Genomic DNA, 27,701 nt, shown 5'->3' on the forward strand with positions numbered 1-27,701 from the left:
GGGAAACAGAGTGGGGCAGGGCTCCTGACTGACAGGGAGCTTTCTGATACTAACTGCAGTACAGGTCTGTGTAGTCACAGAATATGAACCACACGGGGCTGGAGAAAGCTCGATGTGCTAAGCAAAGGCTTTGCAGGATGCCAGTGTCCCATCTTTACCTGAATAACATTCTACCTCAACTTCGAATCTAAGTGCTTGCGACCAATACAAACAGGCATAAAGCTCACTTACCATGTTAAAATAATGTTTCATCTTGGTGCCTTTTGTAATATCCCAAATAAATATGCTGCCATCATGTCCTGCAGATAACATAATTCTGGAATCAAAGGGATGGGTCTCCAAAACAAATACTTCATCAGCATGTCCCTTCATTCAACAAAGTCAGAGAGTTAATAAATAGGGTTTACGGCCGCAAACTCAAAATTAAAAACCCTTATTACTGGGGCCAAAGAGACAGTATAGTAGGTAGGGCGCTTGCCTTTCATATGGCTCGACCCAGGTTGATTCCGGGCACCACATATGGTCTCAGGGACCGTGCCAGGAATGACCCTGAGATAGTTCCACCCAACCCCAACCCCTCAGAAAAAAAAAAATACACACACACACACACATTTACTTGTTTCTAATAACTAAATGCATTTCTATTTTGGTGTTTTATAATGTACATATTGACACACAAATTTCTATTTATTGACAATATACTTAATATACCTTCAAAAATAGTTGTAGTTCAAAAGGAAACTCATGTCACACTGCATAAAAACTACCTCGCCACACAGATGTATGTGAACTCCTAGACCCAAAATTACTTCAGTAAAAATAAGTTGTCAGGCCAGAGACACAATATGGGAGTGTTTCCAATACTGATTCAATTCCCAGAACCAAAAATGGTCCTCTGAGCACAAGACAGAAAGACATTCCTGAGCACAGAGCAGGAGTCAGCCTGAGCAGAGCTGGGTGTGGCCCAAGATCAAGACGTTCATGTTTTATAAACCTGCCAATCAAGGGCCGGGAGAGAGCACCAAGGGCTGGAGCACACCCCGACCATGGCATGCCACGGTGGGCAGCCCTGGGACCCCAGCAGGCACTGGGCCAAGCAGCATCTGGTTACCAGGTTCAATCAGACTGAGGCCTGAGGGGAAAGGACCCCCTCCCCGTATGCTGTGTGTCCACTGCTCTCCACGTTAAAGCCGTCCCAGTTAATATTCTGCACTACCCATGTCAGTTCAGTGAAAAGACGTTGTTCTCTGAAACCACTACCTACCAGTAAGTTATGAAGCAGCTGTCCAGTATAAGAGTTCCACACTTTGAGGACATGGTCGTTCACGGCAGTGACCACAATGCTATCGTTCTGGTTCCAAGCTATCATGGTTACCTTGGGTTTCATAAACTTCTCCTCTTCGGAAGATAAATCCCTAAGAAAAAAATGGATTTAATCACACTTGTCAATAAAAAAAAAAAAACATAAAAAATAAAAACCCTCAAGTCCACTTATTCCTCGAAACAACAGAGGATTTATGAAGTGCCTATGACAGGTTATCAACAGTCATTAGGGCTTAGGGCAAGATATGGCCAGGGAGGGGATGGCCTAACAATTCAGACAGAGTAAAGGCAAATTAGAGCACTGTTGCTTTTCAACATTTGGAAACTAAAACATTTTGGGTGCGGATGAGGGTTTGAGCCACACCCAGCAATGCTCAGGGCTTACTCCTGGCTCTGGCCTCAAGAATCACTATTGGAGCTGGAGCAATAGCACAGCGGGTAGGGCATTTGCCTTGCACACGGCCGACTCGGGTTCGAATCCCAGCATCCCATATGGTCCCCTGAGCACCGCCAGGGGTAATTCCTGAGTGCAGAGCCAGGAGTGACCCCTGTGCAGGTGTGACCAAAAAAGCAAAAAATAAAAAAAATAAAAAATAAAAAAATCACTCTTGATGGGGCTGAGGGACCCATACAGGATGCTGGGGATCAAATCCTGGTCAGCCGCAGGCAAGCCAAGAGCCCTGTCCTCTGTACTATCTGCCCAGCCCCCAAGAAATGAAACTAACATTTAACACTTGAAATGAAAGAACACTCACCATGAAAGGAATGATGGAATAAAACAAGGAAACTGAGCGGCCCTCAGCCTCATTTCTAAGAGGCTGCAACTGGGGACTGCAGCAGTAGTACAGTGTGTAGGGACTTGCCATACGCACAACCAATCTGGGTTGACTACCCTACAACCCATATGGCTCCCCGAGCCCCACCCAGAGTCATGAGTCCTTAGCCTAGAGCCAGGAGCAAGCCCAAAGAGCATCCAAAATCCAAAGGCTGGTCAGGTGCAAGTACACTGCATGACCCTCGAGCACGGCCAGCAGGCTCCGAGCCTGAGCGCCCACGGTCACTGGCTGGGGAGACGGCGCACAGGGCCTCAGAACACTGTGGTCTAGAACACTGGCAACTCTGGCTCACAGGTGACAGTGCCTTCGCACCAGCTTCACCGCCACTGTCCTCTGTAGTCTCCACCAGAGATAACCAGACACAGCATCTTTAAGCCGAGGTGGAGACTCCGCTCATTTGAGAGTGAGTGCCAAATTCCCATCGTCCCATCCCGTCCCCCTCTACCACAGCTCAGGCCACAAATGTTACCCATTCATTGGCTGGTTTTTCGGTTCCTGCTTTTTTGTTTTGCTCTTTTTTGAAAGTGAAAGATAATTTAGGGAAGTATGAGGAATGGAGAAGGGAGAGAAAGTGGAAGGTGAGGACTGACCTGGCTGGAGCAGCAGCACAGCAGGTAGGGCGACTGCCTGCAAGCAGTCTGCCAGGACGTGTGCCCAGCACCCCACCCAGTCCCGAGCCCACCAAGAGTGAGCCCTGAGCATCACCGCGTGTGGCCCAAAGACAAAAAGCAAAAACGTTACCACTGGTAAGAGTATATGTGGTATTTTATTTGAGCAGACTGACATACCAGGGATATCGGTGGTGGGGAATGTGCACTGGTGGAGGAATGGGTGTTTAATCATTGTGAGATTGTAACCCAAACATGAAAGCTTGGAAGTATTTCACGGAGATTCAATTGAATTAAAAAAAAAAAAAAAAAAAAAACACCATGGATGGTCCGCTCTTGGTCAGCTCCCAACATTACCTGGGGAAGAGTAAGCTAGCTTATCTCAAAAACGCTCAGGAGAGGGCTGGAGCGATAGCACAGCGGGTAGGGCATTTGCCTTGCACGCGGCCGACCTGGGTTCGGTTCCCAGCATCCCATATGGTCCCCTGAGCACCGCCAGGGGTGATTCCTGAGTGCAGAGCCAGGAGTAACCCCTGTGCAACGCCAGGTGTGACCCGCAAAAAAAAAAAAAAAAAAACCGCTCAGGAGAACCAAGAGTCAGTATGTGCGCCTGCCTTGCTTGTTGGCCACCCAGCACTGCAGATGGCCACGCACTGGCAGGAGTGATCCCTGAGCACAGAGCCTGAATACAGAACCCTGAGCACTGCCAGATATAGCCCACCTCCCCCCCCCCGCAAAATAATTTAAAAAAAAAACATGCTCAGAAATATCTAAAGGGGTTGAAGCGGTAATACAGCAGGCAAGGTCCCTGTCTCCTGCCATGCGTGTCTGATCCCCAGCACCACATACGATCCCCCAATCCCACCAGAAGTGATCCAAAAGCAAAAAATTTTTAAAAAAAGAAAAAGATTGAGCTTTTGTTGAAGGAAGGAAGCAGCTGGGGAGTCTTAAAAGATTATAAACTGCAGAAACAAAATTTTGCATGCAGAATCTTCCCCAAAAGTCCAATCAAAATGGACTGAAAACCTAAATATTCAAAGCAAACTCTGCCTTGCACATGGTTGACCTGGGTTCGAACCCCAGTACCACATATGGTCCCCTGAGCCCCACCTGGAATAATCCCTGGGCACCACTGGTTTGGAAAGAGAAAAAGAAAAAACCACAAACACAAATACACTTCTGCACCTCAAAGGAAATGAAACCCAGAACACAGACACCCCACAAACTGGAATTATTTGCCCATCACTTATCCGACAAAGGGAAAACATTCAAGATATACAAAGCACTGGTATTGCAAGAACAAGATGCACACCATTAAAAAAAAAATGGGGAAGATATGGGGCCCAAGAGATGCAAGACAGCAGGTAGTGTGTTTGCCTTGCACGCAGCTGACCAGGGTTCGATCCCCAGCATCCCATATGGTACCCCAGCTCAGTAAGGAGTGATCCCTGAGAGCCAGGATTAAGTCCTGAGCACCACCGGGTGTGGCACAAAAATGAAACAAAAGGGGGAAGGGGGAGAACAGGCAAAGAAATAAAGGCACCAGAAGGTGTATGAAAGAATGTGAAAGAATGCTCTGTATCACTAATCAACAGGGAATCGCAAATCAAAACGATAAAGAGGTATCACCTCACACCACAAAGACTGGCACACATCAGAAAGAACCACCACCCCAGTACCGGTGTGGATACGGGGAGAAAGGGACTCGCATTCACTGCTGACGAAAATGCCAACACGTCCAGCCTTTCTGAAAACACTGTGCACATTCCTAAAAAAGTAGGAATTAAGCTTCCATTTGACCCAACAATGCCACTTCTTGGAATACACACTAAAGGCCCAGAAACAGAACGGAGAAAAAACATTTACACCCCCATGTTGTCCCCAGTCACCCCCAGAAGTTTTTTACAGCTGGCATGCCTGGGTGGGCACGAACCACGACTAACGGTAAGAATAGCGTTCGGTGCACCCCCACTCTAGAAAGTGAGTGGGAGAACAGGATTTTTTAGTGTGCTGGGAGTTAGAATTCTAGCAGCTATCCCTAAGATGGGGCAGACTCTGGGCCTCCCAAGATCTTTAATAGTTCCCTGAACAGGCCAAGCCATTTATGGTTTTGATTCAGTGTCTCTCCCGCAGTACAGGAGACCCGGAACTCTGTATTTCCACAGACCAGCAGCTCCGGACCTGCTTTAAAGTAGTTTATGAGGTTAACCCATGGTTCCCGGATGAAGGGAACTCTAGAAACCAAGATTTGGAAAAAAGTTAAGAAAAATGTCTATGAGACATCTAAGGATCCCCATAGAATTCTGGATTACATGAGAGATTGTTAATTCTATTCTCCTGTTTTAGAAAAGTACAATTGATGTGGAGGAAAATATAAATAATACGGCCTCAGTTCCCCCCACACCTAAGTCTCGAAAGGGTTTTCATAGTAAAAATATTTCTGAGGCTGGTGAATATAGCTCTACTTCCAGTGCATCAGAGAAAAGTGATGCAGATTATGAGTCTGCTGATACTTCCTCAGATTCTGAGTCTGAGAGTGACTCAGTGAGGCGGCCTCCAGACCACTCAGGACATGCTCCCAATCGCCCAGTCCAGGCAGAGATGCAGCAGCCTCCATCTTATCGCAGGTTAAGGATGGATTCTCTCAGTCGTTCCAAAAAGGCCTGTGCCTTGTACGGGCCTACATCTAGGTACTGTAGGGAGTATCTTACAGACTGGAGGAAAAACGCTTACTGGGCACCTCAAGATTTTCACATGATTGTGAAGGCATGCTTAAGCCCTTCTCCGTACTTGCAGTGGAGAATGTGGCTCAGTGATGAGGCCAAGGTTCAAAGCTTCAAGGCCTAGGCCATGCTGGACAAAAATTTTCAGGGATTAAATTGATTTATGAGATGTTAATTGGTGAAGAAGCATGGCAAGACCCAAAAAGGCAAGTCATTTTGCCTCGTGCTGTTTCTGCTCATGTCTGTGATGCAGCTTTGTGTGCATGGGAGAATTAAGGGAAGTTTTACAAAGATTGTCCAGAGGACCTCAGAACCTTATACAGACTTCATAAGAAAGTTGATGGAAGCCATTGAAATGCAGGTTAAGGGCAAAGAAACTCAGGAGCAGTTTACCAAACAATTGGCTTTTGAAAATGCTAATGAGGATTGCCAGGCCATTCTGCACCCTATTAAAGAAAAGTAAGACATAATGGGGTACTTGGAAGCATACATGAATGTTGGTTCTGTTAAACAAAGTGCAGACTAGGACTGTTGATACGTGTATAGTACAGAGACAAGCTCAGAAAAGATGTTATAATTGTGGAGAACCAGGCTACTTTCGTCAAGACTGCAGGGTGCTCCCCCATCCGTGCTACTGTGAGAGCACGTCCCGGGCCCTGCCCCAGGTGTAAGAAGGGAAACCACTGGGCCACAGACTGCAGAGCCAGACCTGCACCTCCCGGGCCCTGTCCCTGGTGTAAGAGGGGAAATCATTGGGCCAAAGATTGTCACTTCAATTTTGATGCAGTGGGTGACCCCGGTTCAGGACACCTGCAAGGGGGCCAGCCCTGGGCCCCGCAAAATCTGGGGATGCTCTCAGTTGCAGCCCCTCTCATCAGCGTGGAGTTTCAGAGCTCCAATCAGTAGAATCGCTGCAGCCAGTGACTATAGGCAGCTCAGCCTTGGATATTTCCTGCCCCGATACAGTTACTATAACCCCTTTTTAATAGGGAACACTGCGGCTTTAAGCCTACCACCTCTGCATTTTCAGTGGATATACGGAATGTTAAATCAAAAGCAAAAATGGAGGTATTTTCTCAATTGAATGTAGCAGGGAAACTCCTCATTCGAGGAAAAGGCTATGCTTTTGTTTCAAGAGATGATAACCCCACTAAGAAACTTTGGATCTCGTTACGTCTTATCAGAAGTCGAATGCTTCCATCTGATTTGGATCTCAGACTGCAACAGACTCACAACCCTTCAAATTCCAGCTCCAAGCCATCACCAAACTGATTTCAGCTGGAAATCACAAAGACAGAAGAGGAGCCAGCGTCAGAGGACCTGCAGCAAAGGCCTCTAGCTCCTTTAACATATCATGAGGCCACATTAAGACCTTTCCTTATACCCCTCTTTTACAGGTTGTGGATTGGACAATGCCAGACCTCCATATTTTGAATTAACAGTATTTTACTTTTACCCTTTCCTTGGAATTCACAGGTTCCTGAAGGAGTAAGGAATGACTTAACAGGAACACCTTTTCATTTCTCTCTAGGATATCCATTTGTGTTAGAGATTCCCTCTGTCTCTTTCTACTCACAGGCATGGAGACCAAAACTCAAAGCCCCTGATAACTTAAAAAAGTGTCTTTTCTCAAGCATAAGCTATGTTGCACATCTATGACTGCTGATGAACCTAACCAGAGGAAGGCTGCATTCCTCTGCTGAAGTTCTCCTGCCAGAAGTTGTGATGCTCCTGTTCCAGTGCTCCCTGACTGATCCAGTGCTTCCTGAAATTTATCAGACTCCTAATAGCTGCTCCCCTGAGACTCACTGCAGCAACCACTACTGAGCTGTTGCAGAAACAACTCTTCAGTTTTGATCCAGACACTTCATTTCTTCAGAACGGGATTAAATGACTCTCATCATTGGTGACGCTCATCACCCCTGGACAGTGCAGGACAACTGGACGCTTTACTACAAGCCAAGGGCCAGACTGAAATTTTACTACAACTTATAAGACTGTATTGTGTTTGGAATTGTTCTTCTATTTCAAATTTTTGCGATTTTATAACGAGAAAAGGGGCAAATGTAGGATGGCATTGCTTTGTCCTTTCCCCCTTGCCACAAATTTAGGTTTATCCCGGTCACTCCCATTCATTTGTCTATCTGTAACTTCCCTGTGCTCTCTTCCCAAACCAGTCTATCACTTTTCCCCTAATCAGACTCTGTTAACTTGTAAGGTCAGATCTTCCTAAGACACTGAACTCCTATTGTAAGTTAATATTGCCTTTCTCCTCTCCTTGTGTCTTTTGAATAATTTACTTTAAAGCAATGTCCTTTTTGTATAGACACAAGAAGACAATATTATGCTTTTGTAACTTGGGATTTAATTGGCTTCGAATATTATTCATTCCCAGGCATCTGCTTTCTCCACTAAGCCTCAGTTGCCCTCAGTTCCTAGCACCCCAAAAGCAGGGTCCCGACGAGGGATAGGACGGACCCAGGGCAAGCGGCAAGTTATGTGCTACCCTGGCATCGAGATGGGCCTGGCCAAAGTGCCTAATTCTTTTTTTTTTTTTTTTTGTGCTTTTTGGGTCACACCCAGCGATGCTCAGGGGTTACTCCTGGCTTTGCACTCAGGAATTACTCCTGGCGGTGCTTGGGGGACCATATGGGATACCGGGGATCGAACCCAGGTCGGCCGCGTGCAAGGCAAACGCCCTACCCGCTGTGCTATCGCTCCGGCCCCGAAAGTGCCTAATTCTTAACTAATAGTTAGGATCTTGATCATGGACAAATGCTGCCATGATCCAAAAGTAACAACGAGACTAGGACCCTGCTAGGGATAGGAAAGACTAATCTGGCCTGAGCACTGTAGTCTGAGATTGAGATGGGCCCAGAAGAGCAATTCTAAGCTTAATGCATCTCTTACTGTGTCCATACAAAATGATTAATATTATGAATGCTTATGTTAGCTGGATGAGGAGAGGAGAAACACACCATGGGATTCCGCTCTGGGGCGGGTATCCTGCTGAAAGAGAATCTGTCCTGGAAGCGGCATCCCCTGAGGGAAAGAACTTTACCCCTACTGATTGTGACCACACCTATGTGTAAGCCCCAACCCCTCATGCTGGGGGGATTTAACTAGGCTGGAAGAGTGGGAGAGAAGCAGAGAGAGACAGCAGTGAATGGAATAAACAGCAACTGACCAATCAACCGGCTTGGCCCGGGCCACTCCGGTTGCCCCTGGTAGAAGTGTTTTACAGTGTACTATGCACAGTAGCGAAAATCTGGAAACTCCCCAAGTGTCCAGAACAGATGACTGGATAAAGAAACAATGATACATCTACACTACGAAGGATGACTTGGCCATAAAAAAGACCAAGTCGTCGGGGGCTGGAGAGATAGCGGGTAGGGCGTTTGCCTTGCACGCGGCCGACCCGGGTTCAAATCCCAGCATCCCATATGGTCCCCTGAGCACGGCCAGGGGTAATTCCTGAGTGCAGAGCCAGGAGTAACCCCTGTGCATCGCCAGGTGTGACCCAAAAAGCAAAAAAAAAAAAAAAAAAAAAAAGACCAAGTCGTGCAATTCGTGGCTGCTACATGGAGGGGCCTGAGAGAAGCAAGCGGGTCAGAGGGACAGACCAGGAGAATGGTCTCACACGGGGGACAGAAGGAATCGGAACGGCTGAATGATGAATGCCCAAAGACAATGGAAACAAAGACCACGAGAACTGACATTCAGTAGGAAACAGGCCACTCAAGGGGGCAGGCGGGCAGGGGCAAGGGCACACCTATGGTGGCGGGAAGCAGTCAACCGGGAGGAGGAAGTGGTACTGAAAGGTGGTAAAATGTCACGCATGATACCCTACTGGCAACGGTATTGTAAACCACAGTGCAAGAAACAGATGATATACATGTTATAAATACTCACACACATATATATATATGTGAATATTTATAAATACACATACACACATATGGTGCCTCTGACAGAAGGAGAGGGAGGCAATGGGAGCGAGCTGGAAGTGGACACTGCTGAGGGGATCCTTGTTGAAATACCATGTCTGAAACCAAATTATGAATAACTATAAATTCACAGTGACCATATTAAAAAAAAAAAGCGCTATAGAAGTGAACTATCAACGAAATGCAAATCAAAACAAAGAGATTAGGGGCTGGAGCAATAGTACAGCGGGTAGGGCGTTTGCCTTGCACGCGGCCGACCCGGGTTCGATTCCCAGCATCCCATAGGGTCCCCTGAGCACTGCCAGGAGTGATTCCTGAGTGTAGAGCCAGGAGTCAGCCTGAACATAGTTGGGTGGGACCCAAAAACCCCAAAAAAAAAAAAAACCAAAGATTATCACCTCAGACCAGAGACTGGTCCTTATCAAAAAGAACCACCACCACCAATGCTGACAGTGACCTGAGAAAAAAATGGACCCTCCTTCACCACTGGTGGGAATGTGGACTGGTACAGCATTTTTGGAAAATATGAATGTTCCTCAGGAAACCTAGGAACTAAGCTTCCAGATGACCTAGTAATCGCACTCCTGGGAATGTATCCCAAGGGCCCAAAAGACCAATGCAGAAAAAGACATCTGCACTCCTGTTCATTCCAGCACTGTATACAGCAGACAAAATACGGAGGTGAAGAAAAGTTAAAGTCACACAATTCTCTGCAATTCTCAACAAGGACGGATCAGGAGTATCATGCTGGGTGAAGTGAGTCGGAGGGAGAAGACTCAGAGTGAGTGGGTATAAAGAAACTAAATGGGGGAACCTCAAACGTTCAAAGGCAAGAGAAATGGCAGAAGTCTGGCACCGGGCCAGTGCGTGGGGGAGGGGAGGGGCACCAGGACAACGGGAGAGGGGAAAGTGCCTGCCAAAGGTAGGTTGGAGGGCAGAAGGGAAACTGGAAACAACATTGGCAGAGGGCAGTGGGCACTGGTGACATTAGTGTTGAAAACATATGGCTCCAAATCCATCAGAAATACCTTTATAAGGGATCCAAGGCAGTAAGTAGGACAGCAGGTAGGCACTTGCCTTGCAAGTGGCCAAACTGGCCTCAATCCTGGGCACCGCCTATGCCCCCCTTAAGCCCGCCAGGAGTAATTCCTGAGCACAGAGCCAGGAGCAACCCCTGAGCATTGCTGAGTATGGCAAAAAATATATATATATACCAAGGGGCTGGAGTGCTAGTACAGCAGGCAGGGCATTTGCCTTGCACGCAGCCAACTCGGGTTTAATCCCCGGCATCCCATATGGTCCCCCCCAAGCATCACCAGGAGTAATTCCTGAGTGCAGAGCCAGAAGTAACCCCTGAGCATCACTGGTGTGACCCAAAATGGGGAAAAAAAAAAATCAATAAATATCTTTGTAATTCAACTAATGCAATAAAAAAATTTAAAAGCTCACTCCCCACTAAAAGTCAATTTTCTTAAATCTTTTGCATGTTCTACTCACCAGACTTAGTTCCTATTCACTAAGTTAAAATTTGCATACTTGACATAAAAGTAGCTCATTGTAAATGATAATCCAACCCCCTAACAAAGCAAACTACAAGAGCGAGACAAAAAAGCCTTATGCATGCCATACCTAGTAAATCGAACCGTTACAACTTACCCTGAGATTTTGGTAGCCATGTCCAACAAAATGCTTCTCCATTCTAACTGCTCAAATCTCCAAATCCGTGCCGTTCCATCTCGGCTACCACTTAAGAACCTGAAAATCAGAAGAGAGACCTTAGGCCTATATGCCTCTATAACATACGTATTAAAATCACAAGCAAAATTACTGTGACACATATGTAGCGGTATATATGCTGCCCAAGCCCATGTACTGCTTGTACCCACAAGGCGATCACATGCATGTCCTGCATCTCCCCTCTTAAGGTGTGTACTGGGGCTCTCTCTGTCTCCAGAGAAGCCACCTTCTCTCTTTTGAGCGCATTCCTCTTTCGCTCCCTTCTCCCCTTCCTCAAAAACTTCCAATTAGGAGTAAGGTTACTCATATTCAACTTAAAAAATGTAAAATAGGAAAAAAAAGTGTGTGTGTGTGTGTTTGTGTGTGTGACAGAAATTCCAAGGACAGCAATCTAGCACATGTGAAATGTGAGAAATTTATGAAAAATTCAGGTTTGCTATGTTTTGTCTGCCTCTATAAAGTAAAGCACAAAACAAATTAGAGAACAGCTTGTCAAATAGAGACCTGAGAAAACAACATACAAAGTACTGGGGGGGGGAGTATGAAGAATTAAGAAATATGGGATAAAACTGCAAAACTCCATTATAAGCATCTTAACTCTCAAACTAATTAATGTATGTTGGCCAGCATGTAAAATAAGTTAGTCTTCTAAAAAATTCAAGTGATTCAATCTGCAATTTAAGAAAGGCACCTGAGAGAGTTGGGGACTACAAAATTTAGGTGATGATTGTTTGTTTTGGGGGCCACACCTGCCGATGCTCCGGGCTTACTCCTGGCTCTACACAGGGATGGCTGCTGGTGGGCTCAGGGACCCAATGAGGGACCAGGGACTGAATCTGAACTGGCCACATGCAAGGACAGTGCCCTACCCACTATACCATAGCATTTTTTTTTTTTCAGGACATACCAAGTAGCTGATGAGCAAGGTTTTTAGTACTACTCTAGCAGGACTGGAGCCATACACTGTCAGGGAGAGTGTTTGCCTTGCACGCAGCCCTCCCAGGTTTGATCCCGGAATACCATATGGTCCCCTGAGCAATGACAGGAATAATTCCTGAGTGCAGAGCTCTCAAGGGAGTAACCCTTGAGCATCACTGGATGTGAACCGAAAAAGGAGGGAAAAAGGGGGGGGGGGGAAATAAGTACTACTCTAGCATGAACAGAAACTTTCTCAAGGAAGAAATCCGAATGGCCAAAAGACACATGAAAAAATGCTCCTTATCAATAATCATCAGGAAGATGCAGATTGAAACAACTATGACTGGCACACAACCAAAAGAACAAAAGTAACTGGTGTTGGCGTGGATGTGGGAAGAAAGGGACCTTCCTACACTGCTGATGGGAATGCCCACTGGTTCAATCTTTTTTTTTTTTTTTGGCTTTTTGGGTCACACCCAGCGATGCACAGGGGTTACTCTTGGATCATGCACTACAATAATTACTCCTGGTGGTGCTCAGGGGACTATATGGGATGCTGGGAATTAAACCCGGGTCAGCCGCGTGCAAGGCAAACGCCCTACCTGCTGTACTAGCACTCCAGCCCCTTGGTATATATATATATACATATATATTTATTTATTTTTTATTTTTTTTTGCCATACCCAGCAATGCTCAGGGGTTGCTCCTGGCTCTGTGCTCAGGAATTACTCCTGGCGGGCTTAGGGGGAGCATAGGAGGTGCAGTCCCTGGTTCAGCCCTTTTGGAAAACAATATGGACGCTTCTCAAAATATTAGAAATTGAGCTCCCATCTGACCCAGCAATACCACTTCTGGGAATATATCCAGGAGAGGCAAAAAAGTATAGTCGAAATGACATCTGCACTTGTATGTTCATCCAGCACTGTTTACAATAGCCAGAATCTGGAAAAAACCCAAGTGCCCAAGAACAGATGACTGGTTAAAGAAACTTTGGTACATCTACACAATGGAATACTATGCAGCTGTCAGAAAAGATGAAATCATGAACTTTGCATATAAGTGGATCAAAATGAAAGTATTATGCTAAGTGAAATGAGTCAGAAAGAGAGAGACAGACATAGAAAGATCGCACTCATCTGTGAAATATAAAATAACAGAACGGGAGACTAACACCCAAGAACAGTAGAGGTTTGCACCATGGCTTGGAAGCCGGCCTCACATGCTGGGGGAAAAGGCAGCTCAGATAGAGAAGGGAACACCAAGTAAAGTATGGTTGGAGGACCCGCTCAGGATGGGAGATGTGTGCTGAAAGTAGACTATAGATTGAACATTATGGCCATTTAATACCTCTCTTGCAAACCACAACACCCAAAAAAGAGAGAGAGAACAAAAGGAAATGCCCTGCCACAGAGGTGGGGGGGGGGGGGCGTGGGTGGGAGGGATTCTGGGATCATCGGTGGTGGAGAATGGGCACTGGTGGAGGGATGTGTACTCGAGCATTGTATGAGTGAAAAACAAGCATGAAAATATGTAAATCTGTAACTGTACCCTCACAGCGATTCACTAATAAAAGAAGTAATAAATTTTTTTAAAAAAATAATTGGGAATAGTTCATAAGAAAAAAATAATAATTTAACCAGTTGAGCTAAAGGAGAACCTTTTTTTTTTTTTTTTTTTTGCTTTATGGGCCACACCCGGCAATGCACAGGGGCTACTCCTGGCTCTGCACTCAGGAATTACTCCTGGCAGTGCACAGTGGCCCATATGGGATGCTGGGAATCAAACCTGGGTCTGCCGCATGCAAGGCAAATGCCCTCCCCATTGTGCTATCATTCCAGCTCCTAAAGGAGAATCTTTAATCCTTTGCATCACAGGACACAGTTCTAAAGCGGAGGTTTCATGTCTCTCCCCCCCCCCCCCCCCCCCCCCCCGCAACTCCCATTCAATGAGTGTGCCTGAAATACAGCGTGCGTATAGAACTGTGTGTAAGGCAGAGAGCATCTGCGGGAAACACAGAGCTGAAGAGAAAGCTCACAGAGCTGAGGGCATGTGCACTCAAGACACTCCAGTTTGACACCTGGCCCCAAAACACAGCTGCGAGCAACGCCTGAGCCCAGAGTGGGGAACAGTCCTCAAACACTGCACAAGTGTTGGGCAGAAACAAAAACAAGATAAATTCACACATATTTCCTAACAAAAAGAAAAAGGAAAAATGGTCCTGAGGGATAGTACAACAGGGAGGGCACTTCCCTTGCACATGGCTCACCTGGCTTTGATTCCCGACAACCAATACTGTCCCTCAAGCACAGCCAGGTGTAACCCAAAAACTTAAAAGATAGATATGTGTACACACACACACACACACACACACACACACACACACACTTAACTTACCGATCTCCATTGTTACAAAACTGGATACTATCAACCTTATCCTAAAGAGGAAAAAAAAAAAAAGTACAGAAACAGTCATCAACTCTAGTCTGTGACAGACAAGACAATCCACTCAAGCTTGAAGGCTTAAAGCAAATCCCTGTCCTACAGTGAGCCGGGTGCCTGCCTTGCATGAAATGACCCAGGCTTGATCCCCAGCACCCCGGAAGGTCTGTGCGCCTGCCAGTAGTGAGCTCTAAGCATGAGCCAGGAGAAAGCCCTGAGCACCGCTGGTTGTGGCCCAAACATTTTATAAAAGTTAAAAATAAAACAATCATCTGAGTGCAGGCCCTTCCTTTCTGCTACAGGACAAAGTAGTTGGTGTCCAAACGGGCATAACCATGAAGCCAGGGAGGTGGCATGCCGGCAGCTCGGGGAGGACACCCCCTCCTCACGCCTCCCACCACTAAGCACTGGAGGCTGGGATCAAGTGCGACCACCAAGGACAGAAGGAAATCCCCCAAGGTCAAACCAGAGTTTCTGTCAGTTTATCACCTCATGCCACTCCCTGGCTATGCCTTTGGCCAAAACTAGTGTCAACAAAGACTGTCTTCCCAGAACCTGCTCTTTATTTTTGTTTTGCATTTGGGGGCCACACCCAGCAGTACTCAGGGGGCCATAAGGCCAGGGTCAGCCACTTAGAAGAAACGCCTTAACATCTCTCCAGAACCTGTTTTCAAAAAGGAGGCCCCAGCAACAGGTACAGAACAAGTTAAAAGTGGTTCTTGGAGCTAGAGTGACAGCACAGCAGGGAGGGCATTTGCCTTGCAGCCAACCCAGGTTCGAATCCCAGCATCCCATATGGTTCCCCGAGCACAGCCAGGAGTAATTCCTGAGTGCAGAACCAGGAGTAACCCCTGTGTCTTGCTGGGTGTGACCCAAAAAAGAAAAAAAAAGAATAGGCCCTGAGCACCACCATGCCCGGAGCCACCCCCCCAAAAAAAAGAAAAAAAGAGAAGTATTTTGGGCCTAAGAGATCAAGTCCAAGGTTGGGGTACAGTCCTGCACTACACAGAACCCCTGGAGCATCACTGGTACAGTCCTGGAGGTCCCAAGCATCACCAGTGGAGTCTAAAGCCAAACAGAGTTTGAACTGGAAGCTGAATAACCACTAGGAAGTAAGGTGCTATCACTGTCAAGGTACTATTTGAACGGTCAATGTTATCTCTCAGCTTTAGAATATAGTTCTACATTTTTTATTTCTTTTCTACATTTTTTAAATCAGTAATTCCCCAAGCTACCAGTTTACTCTGTACCGTAGCAGTATTACTAACAATGAATTATCATCTTACAAGTGAGCATCCCATACGGTCCCCCCAGCACTACCAGAAGGAATTTCTGAGTATCGTCAGGTGTGACCCAAAAAGCCAAAAAATAAATAAACTAAAAAACACAACAAACAAAAAAAAAAAAACACAAGTACTTACAGTGTGGCTTTCAAGTTCTGCAACTTTTTCGGGTGCTTCAAAACCCAAAAAATACATCCTGATTACATGATCAGTACTCCCTGTAGCTAAAAACATACCACCTGGGGGAGGAAAAAGTTAAAAGGTAAACATTCCAGTCATTAACAAGTCTGTGGGAGAGACTGTCCTAGTAGGCAAAGAAGAGCTCCACTGGGAAAGGAAGAGCATCGCCTAAGACCCCGCCTCTGGCCCCAACAAGGCCTTCCTTCGGAAACAGGGTTCTCAGGACAGAGCATAACAGGTAAGGAGCCCTACCCCCTGAAACAAGGGGAAGAAATAGCTATTTGGTCTCTGTCCACAATCTGAAACTCTTGGAATTCCCTAAGTGGTAAGAATAAAGCAATCCTGACAACCATTCAACCATCCAGCTGCAGCAGGTTTTAGACAATGAGGCGATTTGTGAAAACTACAAGGAGGAGGGCAGGATACTGGCAAGTAAGGGAACCAACAAGGTTGTTTAAGTTTTCAAAAGACTTTTATAATGGGAAAGTCTTTGTCCTTTCCTTAAAGGAAAAGCTACCACAGAAATTCCTTTCAGGAAACTAGGGTATGTAATTTCACCCAAAAAATGTAAACAAAACAAACAGGACACAGAGTAGTAGTACAGTAGGTTGGGCCTTGCACACAGCGCCGACTTGGATACTCAGCATCCTGAATGTTCCCCAGAGTACCACCTGGAGAATCCCTGGGCCTCGTCAGGGGTTACCCCTCAGTATTGCCAGGAGTTAACCAAAAAACCAAAATAACCTCCAGAAACTGCAATTTAGCTTATCACAATAATCTTGGTGTATTTAAACATTTGATGCACAGACACAGGTATGGCTGATGGAAGCCAACCCCACCCACCGCCGGAGTGCAACTATTAGGATGATGAGAGCTAGGAGGATGAGCTGTTCTATCACTGATTCCGAATCACAGGACATGAGAATGGAGGAAATAACGGGCAACCGAGCTGATTTAACGAACTTATCAGAGTAAATTATTGACCATCTAACTGAAAAAACATCTCACAATGTCATCATTCGATAAGTGCTAACACTACAGAAGGAAAACAGATTGTCTTACCAACACTGAAAGAAGAGCAAAGCATCTGAACACCTGGTCTGGGCTTTTCAGTGAACTTCAGGGGACGTGGGCTTTGAAAAAAGGAAAGATGTTATTTTAATATACATTAGTTGAATATATTATCAATATAAAATTTTTCTCTACTACCACATAGCACGCCCAAGACTTCCAGGTACACTATAGTCTGGATGGATGCGCTGTAAAAAAAGTCTAAATTCCGTCTTCAGGGCCAGAACGATAGGACAGCCGGTACATTCTGCCTTGTCCACGGCCAGCTCCCAGGTTCAATGCCCGGCCTCCCAAATGGCTCCCCATGAACAGATAGGAGTGCAGGGGAGTAACCCCTGAGCATTCCTGGATATGGCCCCAAATAAAACAAAAATAAATTTCCTCTTCATAGCAGGCGACTGCAGAGAAAGAATAGACCCGCTAAATTGGTGACTTAAGTTTCAGTCCAGTCAGAGATTGCAGACTTATCTGGTCTACCACTTCCTCTGAGAAAAAAATATCACTCGAGACTCGCCAGGAAATGTACCTTCTGGAAGGACTTCAATAAACTACAGCTGCGTTCACTACTATCCTCAGGATCACCCCAGGGTCTCGACTTTGGGAAACACTGGTCAAAGCGAGCCAGCACCCACTCTGCAGGTCTCAACCAGAATCACGAGATCTGACCCATTTCACGGAAACTCAATAAAATGACACATAGCACGTGTGTCAATTTTTAGCTTAAATTTTATTTCACTCAAATCTAACCAAATAGAATTCAAAAATTCTTAATTTTAAATTATTTTATATTAAATCCTGAAGGGGCCAGAAAGAGATCATAATGGGCTGAGCACTTAAAAGCATCATAAACTGGATCCCAGGCACACATGGTCCGATTGGCCACAGGAAGTGACCTGTGACGTAGCGCCAAGGACAGGTCAGGAGTAGGTCCCGGGAACCGGAAACCAATTGGACAGAAACGAATCTTTAAAACCCTCCAAGGTGTAGCGGCCTGAGACAGTACAGCAGGTAGGACACCTGAATTTCTCATTGTCAGATTTCATTTTACCCCAGTGACGTGAAGCAGAAGCGCTAACACAAGGAAAGCCACTCACCTGAACTTGAGGGACTCCAGATCCCACTGCCAGAAGCACACGGTCCCGTCGGCACCCGTGGAGACCATGTATCTTTGGGGCCCTTTGGCCATCGGGCTGAACTGAAAAACAGTCAATACAATTCAACCTCCTGAGCTGCCGCAGCAGTGGAACAGTTTCTCAAATTAACTACAAGTGATGCTCTAAATAAAACTCAAGACCACAAACAGTGATACTCTTGTTTTTCACTTTCTGTGGGGGCACTGGTGGTTGCTCAGGAATCACGCCTGCTGGGCTCAGGGAACCACAGGGGATGCTGAAGACTGAACCCACCTGGGTGTAAACCTGTGTACAAGGGGCCAGAGCGATAGTACAGCAGGGAAGGGTTCGCCTTACACACAGCTGACCCGGGTTCAATCCCCGGCATCCCGAGTACCGACAGGAGTATAATTCCTGAGTGCAGAGCCAGGAGTAGCCCCTGTGCACTGCCCCAGGTGTTTCCCAAAAAGCCAAAAACCAACCAACCAACCTGTGTATAAGCAAAAACGCCCTACACACTGCACGATATAGCCGCGGCCCCAGGAAGTCAGTAAGCCAACCTGCAGGAAGGCGCCCACTACAGCAGGCAGGGCATGTGCCTTGCAGGCAGCCAACCAGGGTTCAATACCCCATGTCCCGCATGGTCCAAAACCTGCCTGGAGAGATCCCTGAGCACAAAGCCGAAGTAAACCCAGGGCACCACCGGGGTGGCCCAGGAACACTCACGAAAAAAGGGAACTTCTATCTCTAACAGGCACTGATTAGAGACCATTTTCAAAACTCATAAAAAACAAGCCAGCAGAGCCCTTATAAGGAGTGAAAGCTGAGTGCCGCGGCTCGAGAGCAGTGCGGTCAGCACACTTGCCAGGAGACGAGCGAGACGCAACAGCAGCACGGCCGGGTGAAGACACCGACTCACTCCCACACTGGCCGCCAGGACACACGCCAAAGGGAGCCCCAGATGTCAGCGGCTTACACACCACCCCTGTCCTCCCTGAACGTGTCTATCTCGCCTGCCTGTCCATGCCTCTGCTTGCCCGATCCACTCGGGAGACGCTCCTGTTCTATCCTGAACACATACTTCCTCTTTCTCTCCCCTAGCCCCTTCTGTTGTTTGGAGTCTCTTGGTTTTTGTTTAGGGACCACAGCCAGTGGTGCTCAGCTACTCCTGAGCCCTGTGCAAGGCAAGAGCCTCACCCTGGATACCATCTCCCCACCCTCTTGTCTGGGGCCACCCCTGGCTCTGCACTCAGGAAATACTCCAGCAGGCTCGGGGGCCCAGATGGCATGCCAGAGATCAAGCCCAGGAAGCCCCGTGCAAGGCAAGTGTGCTACCCGCTGTACAATCTCTCCGGCCCCAAAAGTGCTGAAAATGGGTAGAACATCTGGAGTCAATAAAAGCCAGTTAAAAAGGCAAGTATGGTACTAAGCAAACACTGACGGCAACCAAACCCGACAGAATACAGTCTGCAGTGAAAGAGTGGAGGAATAGTAACACAGGGTCAACAACAAGACATGGGGCAGAGAGGCGGGGAAGGTGTTCGTCTTGTACACAGTCGGCCCAGCTGCAATCCCCGGCACCACTCCAAGCATGCCGGGAGGGATCCCAGAATGCAGAGGCAAGAGTCAGCTCTAAGCACCGCAAGGTGTGGCCCTCGAGACAAAACAGGAAAAGGAAGCAAACACCTACTCTGCACTACTCCGCCCCAACAGAGATGACAGACACCAGCCATCCAAGCTGCAGACATGACACCAGGGCATGGCCGAGCATGGCCCCCAATAACAGTACTGTTCGCCTACATACAAGAACGCAGACCACTCTGACGGCGTGATCGTGCGGACAATCCCATCGCGTGGGAGACAACTACACTGCATGAGCCCATTCCTCACAGGGCCTCCCCAGAGCTCCCCCTAGAAGGCGGGCTGCGAACCAAACCATACACTGCACAGGTATTGGTCGGTCTGTCTTTTTAAGCCCCTTCTTTTTTTTTTTTTTTTTTTTTCTTTTTGGGTCACACCTGGTGATGCACAAGGGTTACTTCACTCAGGAATTACCCCTGGCGGTGCTCAGGGGACCATATGGGATGCTGGGATTAGAACCCGGGTCGGTCGCGTGCAAGGCAAACGCCCTACCCGCTGTGCTATTGCTCCAGCCCCTTTAAGCCCCTTCTTGAAACTAAAGTTTTGAGGACTAAAGTCTCACATATAACATGTTTCTTTACTTCCCCCATGAGATTTGGATAAACATTTTCAACAGAAACAACTGGAGGAAAAATTTTAACAACTGATGCCATGTACATCACCAAGTTCCAGATCTAGATAGATTTTCTTTCTTCTGGCATCAAGACTGGCCAGCTATTTTTCTAAGTATTTGTTTAGTCTAAATTCTCAAAGATCCTATGTAAGGCTTGTTTAAAATACCCCCGTGGGGCCAGACAGTACAGGGGGTAGGACACTCTCTATGCACACGCCGAGTTGGAACCCCAGCACCTCAGGGTCCCCCGAGTCTCATCACGAGTAAGCCCTGAGCACAGCCAGGCGTAGCCCTAAAACAACAAAAATGTCGTTCTCTCCCAATCTCGATGAAGAAGCTCAAGCGGTCAGGCTGGCTCGCGGCCTCGTGCCGGGGGACGGTGGGCGCAGACGGGCGGCAGTGGGAAGGCTCGCCGACACAGCTGGCGCCGGCCACCCAGAACGCTTCACAGGAAGACCTTCCCACGGAGCCGCTGCAGTGTCCCGTGCTGCAGGCGCCCATCCAGCGCGCTGTGTGAGGAGAGGCTTTGGTGTCCTCGACCACTGAGCGCTGGAATCACGCCCCATTCCCCATTACTCGCAGGATCCTTCCATTCCACAGGGAGGCATCCCTGGAAGGCAGCTTCATTTCGGTGTCAAGCAACTCACGGCTTCTCAGCTCCAAAGCCTTGGAGGAAAGAGACCCCATAAACGCGTGTGCTGGAGCCGGCTCACCTGCAAGGACGTGATGGAGCCTGTGTGGCCCTGGAGCACAGCCACTGGGGCACACGTCCTTAAGCACCACACTCGAATGATTTTATCGCAGCTCCCTGCCGCAATCATCGTGTTCTCATAGTTGACCGCCATGTCTGAAATTTCAGCAGAATGGCCTCTTAACGTGGATAATAGGCGGCCATTGTGCGTTGACCAAATCTTCACCAAACAGTCATCTGAACCCTAAAAAAATGACCAAAAAAGTGTAGATCTCATCAATCATTTAAAATAAATCACTAGGGCTGGAGCGATAGCACAGCGGGTAGGGTGTTTGCTTTCCACGCAGCCGACCCAGGTTCGATTCCCAGCATCCCATATGGTTCCCCGAGCACCGCCAGGAGTAATTCCTGAGTGCAGAGCCAGGAGTAACCTCTGTGCATCGCCGGGTGTGATCCAAAAAAAGCAAAATATAAATAAAATTAATCAATAAAATTAAGTAGAATACTCAGTGACTTATGAATCTTTTATATTATCTGCTTAAATGGTTTTAAGGTTCTATAAAGATGCTATATTAGATTCCTCATATAATACAGATCATACGCCACTATAATAATTTTTAAAAACTCTCTACCAAATATTCCTTCATGGCTACAAGTCTAACTACTTCAATTCAAATTAGCAGGGTTAAACTTAAATACATCAATCCAAGGGACAGATCAAGATCTCCCAGGCTGAAGTGCACAAGAGTAACAATCCCCAAACAATAAGAAAAAATACTGAGTTCATCTTTTTAAATAATCAAGATCATTTGTACCAATCAGTATCCACCCATCCAATATTTGAGTATCTACTCTGAATCTCACAACCTACAAAATAAAACGAAAACCTCACCTCACCCAATCCTAATACTCCCCCGAAACAGGAAAATGGTAAATTAAAGTCCAAACATTTACACGTAAGTGTGTTAAAAAAAAACTTTCCATATCATTCATCCACCCTACCCCCCCACTAAAAATTTTTAATTTTAAAAACACCGTGTAATTTCCTTGCATGCGCCTGACCTGAGTTCAATTCCCGGCATCAAATAAGAGAATCCTGAGCCACACCTGGAGCACTGCCAGGTGTGACCTGAAAAACAAACTGAGCCAGAGACATCGTACAGCTGGTAGGGCGCTTGCCTTGCACATGGCTGACCTGGGTTCAATCCCCGGCATCCTATATGGTCCCTGGGCGCCGCCAGGAGTAACTTCTGAGTGAAAAGCGAGGAATAACCTGAGCACCACTAGATGTGGCCCAAGCATCAAAAATAAAAATAAAACCTGCGAATGGGAAGTGTGGAATTCATGTGGTTTGATCTGCCCAATGACTGCTCACTGGCATGTCCCCCAGATGAACACGGTTGAAAATGGAACTCACTGTAAAGATTCTATGTCCTGTCCTATCAAACGCTACACAGTAAACAGCAGACAGGTGACCGAGAATCCTTCTGTGCATTTTTATGTGCTGATACATAGTTCCTGGAAACGCTGTGCTAAAAGTGGAACACCCTGTGAGTTGTTTCCCTCGATGGATCTCCACTAGGAAATAAAAACAGCAGAAAAGGTTAAGTGGAGCCAGTAAAGATAGAACGAGAAAAAAAAAAACCACAGTTTTTCTAAGTTTCTTTCCAATTATATCCGACTGAAAGTACTAGTAAGCTTATTATAGCTACCCCACTTCTCACTGTTAGTAATTACTAATAACTGTACTACTGTATAGTCAGCATCTTTTAAAAACACGACCAATGTTTTCTTTTAAGCAAATGTGGCAGTCAACGGGAAGAGATGGAGAAGCTGCCGGCACATGAGCCGGCTTCACTCACCAAGACTGGGTGGGGAACCGTAATTCACCGGCATTTCGGGGGGTCTTCCTCTGTGAAGAGCAGCAAAGGCAGAGCCCTTCCACACTGTGTGCCTGCAGTCTTTAAAATGAATTTTAGATACAAATAAAATCTTGAAAGTTAACCCCAGATAGATTTTATAGAATACTTACGTACAATGCAATAAACTGTTTATTCAAAGTTTTACCAACTAAGATACTTCCAGAGAAAAGCCCTCAAGGTTTATTAGACTATGTCTGAAGGAAAATATTACGACAGCTCAGATACAACAACTAACATTCATGTAGCACTTTACAATTCACAAAGTGCTTTCGACATACATTGTCTCGTGAACCCTCACAACAACCCTGTGAGGTAGGTGTCAATGCCACTTTACAAGCGAGGTAACTGAGGCGCAACGATTCTAGGACCTTTTAAGAGATCCACTACAACTGAGAAGTAAAAATGGACCAGAAACCAAGTCTTTCACTCCAAATCCCATTCAACGCCAATATGCTTTTATTTTCCAGTGCAGAATTATATCATACAATAGTAATCATACAAGTGATTCAACATCCCCAAACTGAATTTTCGTAAAGAAAAATTTATGAAAATTCTTGACTTAAATATTAACTTTTAAAATTCTTTTTGGCCAAAACTACCATGACTTTCCTCTCCTTAGGAAGTACTGACAATCTGACGTGGTTTTCCTCTTGTTTGAGAATCCTTCACCATTCTCTACACAAGAGCACATGTGTGCGATCCGTGAGGCTGAGCACACTGAACAGTGCCAACCCTCTTAGATCTCCCAACAACAGGCTAAGAGGAAGGAATCGGTCCCCTTCTCAGGAGACAGCAGCAGACACGGGTCCCACTGTGCTAGAATGGCTCCCCCTGACTGAAAGAGGAAGGGAAGAAAGGCACCGACCAGCGCTACTGAGCCACGGGCATCTGACTACCAGGCGTGTTCTGCTTTGCGTGACTCGACTCTGCCACTCTCACGCTCTGAGAGCAATGACAAGGCACCCTCTCGTGCCGGGAGCCAGAGAAGCACAGCCCTTCCTAAGGCGGCTGACGCCTCTTCTAAGGTCTGCCCGTTCTAAAGCAGAGCTCATCAGAGAACGACCCTGAGAGCCTGACACACGCAGAGGACACAGGAGGCAGGCGACCCAGGCAACGGAGGAGCGAACTGAAACAGGCATTGCGAGGTGAGGAGGGCCAGGAGCAGTTTCCTGGAGCCATGAGCACCAAGACATAACTACGCCGTCAGGGAACCGAGAGCGCACACGCGCTCTCAGTCAAGCTGGACACTGAAGGCGCATCGAAGAGACAGCCAAGATCTTACAAACCATCATGGAGATGAACTTGTGCTCAGGACCAGAAGAGCCCACGAGAATTCTTGCCCAATGACAGTGAAGTCAGACTGTGTGCACAGCTCATGTCACATACACACACTGGGTCTACAGGCTGACGGGAAAAAAAGAGCAACTCCAAACAGTGTGCTGCCACATGACTTAACAAACAGAATTAAACTGGCCAAAAAAAAGAACCCTGTAATTGGACATTTTCAGTACTTCTTTTCAAACTGCTACCAAATTTAGAGAAATCACTGGTCCTTATAATAAAGGGCTTTTCAGAATCTATCAGATGAAATACTTCTAGCATTCAGAGTTATTAGACACACACAATTACAGGCAACAAAGTTATAAGTGAACTACAAAATGGAAAGTTAAGAACTCACACTGATATAACTTCAAACACATCTCAGAATAAACTGAAGCTCTTTAGCTTAACAGCTATACCTTTATCATTTTTAAATGGAGGACCCATAGAACACTTAGGTAATATAATTCAACATCTATGCTAAATGCAGAGAATTTTATAGTCCACAGCACGGTTCATCGTTACATAGCACCTTTCTTCCACAATGCTTACATTACTTCACACTTATCGCAATTACTAAGCCAGATATACAAAAAGAACACTTCTTCAAATTAAGGTACCTTTTGCTGTACGTAGCAAAGACTGCCTTCCTGCACCAAGTAAAGAAGTGACTCTTGAAATACTGGGTGGAATTTCTTTATCCAACATGGGGCCGATGCGCTGGCAGATTTGCAAAAGATGATCAGGAGCCACATGCTTATTGGATAAGACCTGGTGGGAGAGCAGGTGTGAGAGACCACACTGTTATTAGAATCCTGTGAATCCAACAGTGAGAAAAACAGAAGTACAGAACAATGCAAAAGGGGCAGAAGGATGCTGAGAGGAACTTGAGACCTAAACAGAGAACTGATCTATAAACTCAAAGTCATCCCAATCAAAATCCTAGAGTTTCTAGTACAAAATGAGAATGTGAAGACCCACCCGAGGGGGCAAGAGCTGTAGTGGAGAGGGTGAGGTACAAGCCTTGCCCACTGCTGACCCCATCTGACCCCTGGCACTGCACAGGGTTCCCTAACCACCACTAGGAGGAAGCCCAGGTGAGGCCCAAAACAGGACAAAAGAAATTAAATAAAATCAAGAAGCAAAAAAGCTGAAACATGGGGCCAGAGCAATACCACAGCAGGCAGGGTGTTTGCCTTGCACACTGCCAACCCAGGTCGATCCCGGTATAGTGTCGCCCAAGGCTGCCAGGAGGGATCACGCCCCCACTCCCCACAGCCCCTGATTCTGGGAGCCCCCTGCAGTGCTCAGGGCTTACTCCTGGTGGGCTCCAGAGACGGTATGGAACGCTGGGGTTTCACACATGCAAGGAGCATGCTCCATCTCTGAGCTTTATACTCTCAACCCAGTCACTGTCACTGGCATGCCATTTTCACTTCTATCACTTTATAAGAAAGTTTAAGATCAGGGCATTCTTTTTCTTTTCTTGGAGGGGGGCCTTCATGCTTAGGATTACTCCTGGCTACGCACCCAAGAATCAGTCGTGGGGGCTGGGGACCACAGAGATAATAAAGCTCGGCCCTGAGCACTGCAGGTGTGCCCACTCCACAACTCCCCTTTCTAAAATAAGAATGGAGGATCTGCCAGTATGAAGACAAAACTGGAGATGATCTGGTAGGACATTGGCCTTGCATAAGGCTGACTCGGATTTTATCCCCAGCATTCCATTGTGGTCCCGAGCACTGCCAAGAGTGACTCCAGAGTGCAGAGGCAGGGTGTGGCCTCCCCTGAAAAAAGCTCATCCCCACGATACTCGCAGAAGGACATCAACAAGGGCTGGAGCGATAGCACAGTGAGGAGGGCATTTGCCTTGCATGCGGCTGGCCCCGGTTCAATTCCCAGCATCCCATATGGTCGCCCAAGCACCACCAGGAGTAATTCCTGAGTGCATGAGCCAGGAGTAACCCCTGTGCATCACCGGGTGTGACCCAAAAATTTAGGGAAAAAAAAAAAAAGAGAGAAAGAGCACATATAAGGATGATTTTTACAAAGGAATAAAGGTCATTTATTAAAATAGTGCTGGAATAATTAAATACCCACTTAGGAAAAATTTAACTTTGGGGTCAGAATAGTACCGGGCATAGGGCTATTGCCTTGCACACATCCAACCCAGGTTCAATCCCCAGCATGTGATACAGTCCCCTGAGCCCACCAGGAGAAACCCCTGAGTGTAGAACCAGAAGAAATAAGCCCTGCGTACAGCTGGGTGTGGCCGCTGCCCTCCCAAGAGAGAGAAAGAAAATTTTGCTTTGATTCATGTACCAACACCATAAACAAAAATTATCAAGGACAGTCTATAGCTCTAAAAGAACAATCTAAAACCATAAAACTTAGAAAACCTGGGGAAAAAAATCTTCATGACCTGGGTAAGCCGAGATTTCTAATACAACACAACTAAGCACAATCTACAAAAGAAATCAATAAATCAGGTTTCTTCAAACCCCAGAACTTCTATTCTTCGGGGCTAGAGCGATAGCACAGCAGGTAGAGCGTTTGCCTTGCACACGGCCGACCTGGGTTTGATTCCCAGCATCCCACATGGTCCCCCGAGCACTGCCAGGAGTAATTCCTGAGTGCAGAGCCAGGAGTTAATCCCTGTGCCTCGCCGGGTGTGACCCAAAAAGCAAAATAAAATAAAACAGAACTTCTATTCTTCAAGAGACACTGTGAGAATGAGACAATCCACATGAAGGTAAGTGCTTGCAAACCTGGGTCTCAGCAAGAATGTGTATCCAGGGTACATGAAGAACTCAAGCCTTAGCGATGTGTTTTTTTTTTTTTTATTACTTTTAAATGGGTAAAAGATCAACATGTTTTACTAAAGATACAAAAATGAAAGATGAGCATATGAAAGTAGCTCTTTACTTGTAACTGATTAAATACAAATCAAAAGCATCTATTAGAACGTTCCTGCCCAGAACCAGGGCCGGTACGATGGCTTGAGAGCAGGCGTGCGGCTGACCGTGCAGTCAGGGGACATAGGCACGCTTCCCACACTTCCCACTGCTGCGAGACCCCTTAGAGCAGAGCTGAAACAGAAACAGATGAAATCCAAGCGTCTGTCCTGATCCAGACTGGTAAGAATATGTAGGATCTGGGGCCGGAGTGATAGCACAGTGGATGGGGCACTAGCCTTGCACACAGCCAACCTGGGTTCTAACACTGGCACCCCATGTGGTCCCCCGATCACTGCCAGAAGTGATGCCAGAGCACAGAGGCAGAAGTGAGCCCTGAGCACTGCAGGTGTGCAGGTGTGCCCCGCCCCACAACCCCCCTT

General features: G+C 46.6%; 1 protein-coding gene across 1 annotated transcript in view; it reads right to left on the reverse strand.

The window, feature by feature from the left end:
* BRWD1 (bromodomain and WD repeat domain containing 1) overlaps positions 1–27,701 on the reverse strand; it is a 79,776-nt gene that overhangs the window by 43,906 nt on the left and 8,169 nt on the right. The window contains exons 5-15 of the mRNA XM_055129576.1: positions 24,985–25,135; positions 22,985–23,083; positions 22,540–22,700; positions 21,145–21,366; positions 18,160–18,260; positions 17,057–17,127; positions 15,953–16,053; positions 14,487–14,527; positions 11,094–11,192; positions 1,265–1,415; positions 232–366 (exon numbers count right to left, since the gene is read on the reverse strand). Of these exons, the coding sequence (XP_054985551.1) occupies positions 232–366; positions 1,265–1,415; positions 11,094–11,192; positions 14,487–14,527; positions 15,953–16,053; positions 17,057–17,127; positions 18,160–18,260; positions 21,145–21,366; positions 22,540–22,700; positions 22,985–23,083; positions 24,985–25,135 (1,332 nt within the window). The remainder of the gene's footprint in view (positions 1–231; positions 367–1,264; positions 1,416–11,093; positions 11,193–14,486; positions 14,528–15,952; positions 16,054–17,056; positions 17,128–18,159; positions 18,261–21,144; positions 21,367–22,539; positions 22,701–22,984; positions 23,084–24,984; positions 25,136–27,701) is intronic.

This window comes from Sorex araneus, chromosome 2, assembly GCF_027595985.1.
Source record: "Sorex araneus isolate mSorAra2 chromosome 2, mSorAra2.pri, whole genome shotgun sequence".
In the NCBI taxonomy this organism is placed as follows: domain Eukaryota; kingdom Metazoa; phylum Chordata; class Mammalia; order Eulipotyphla; family Soricidae; genus Sorex; species Sorex araneus.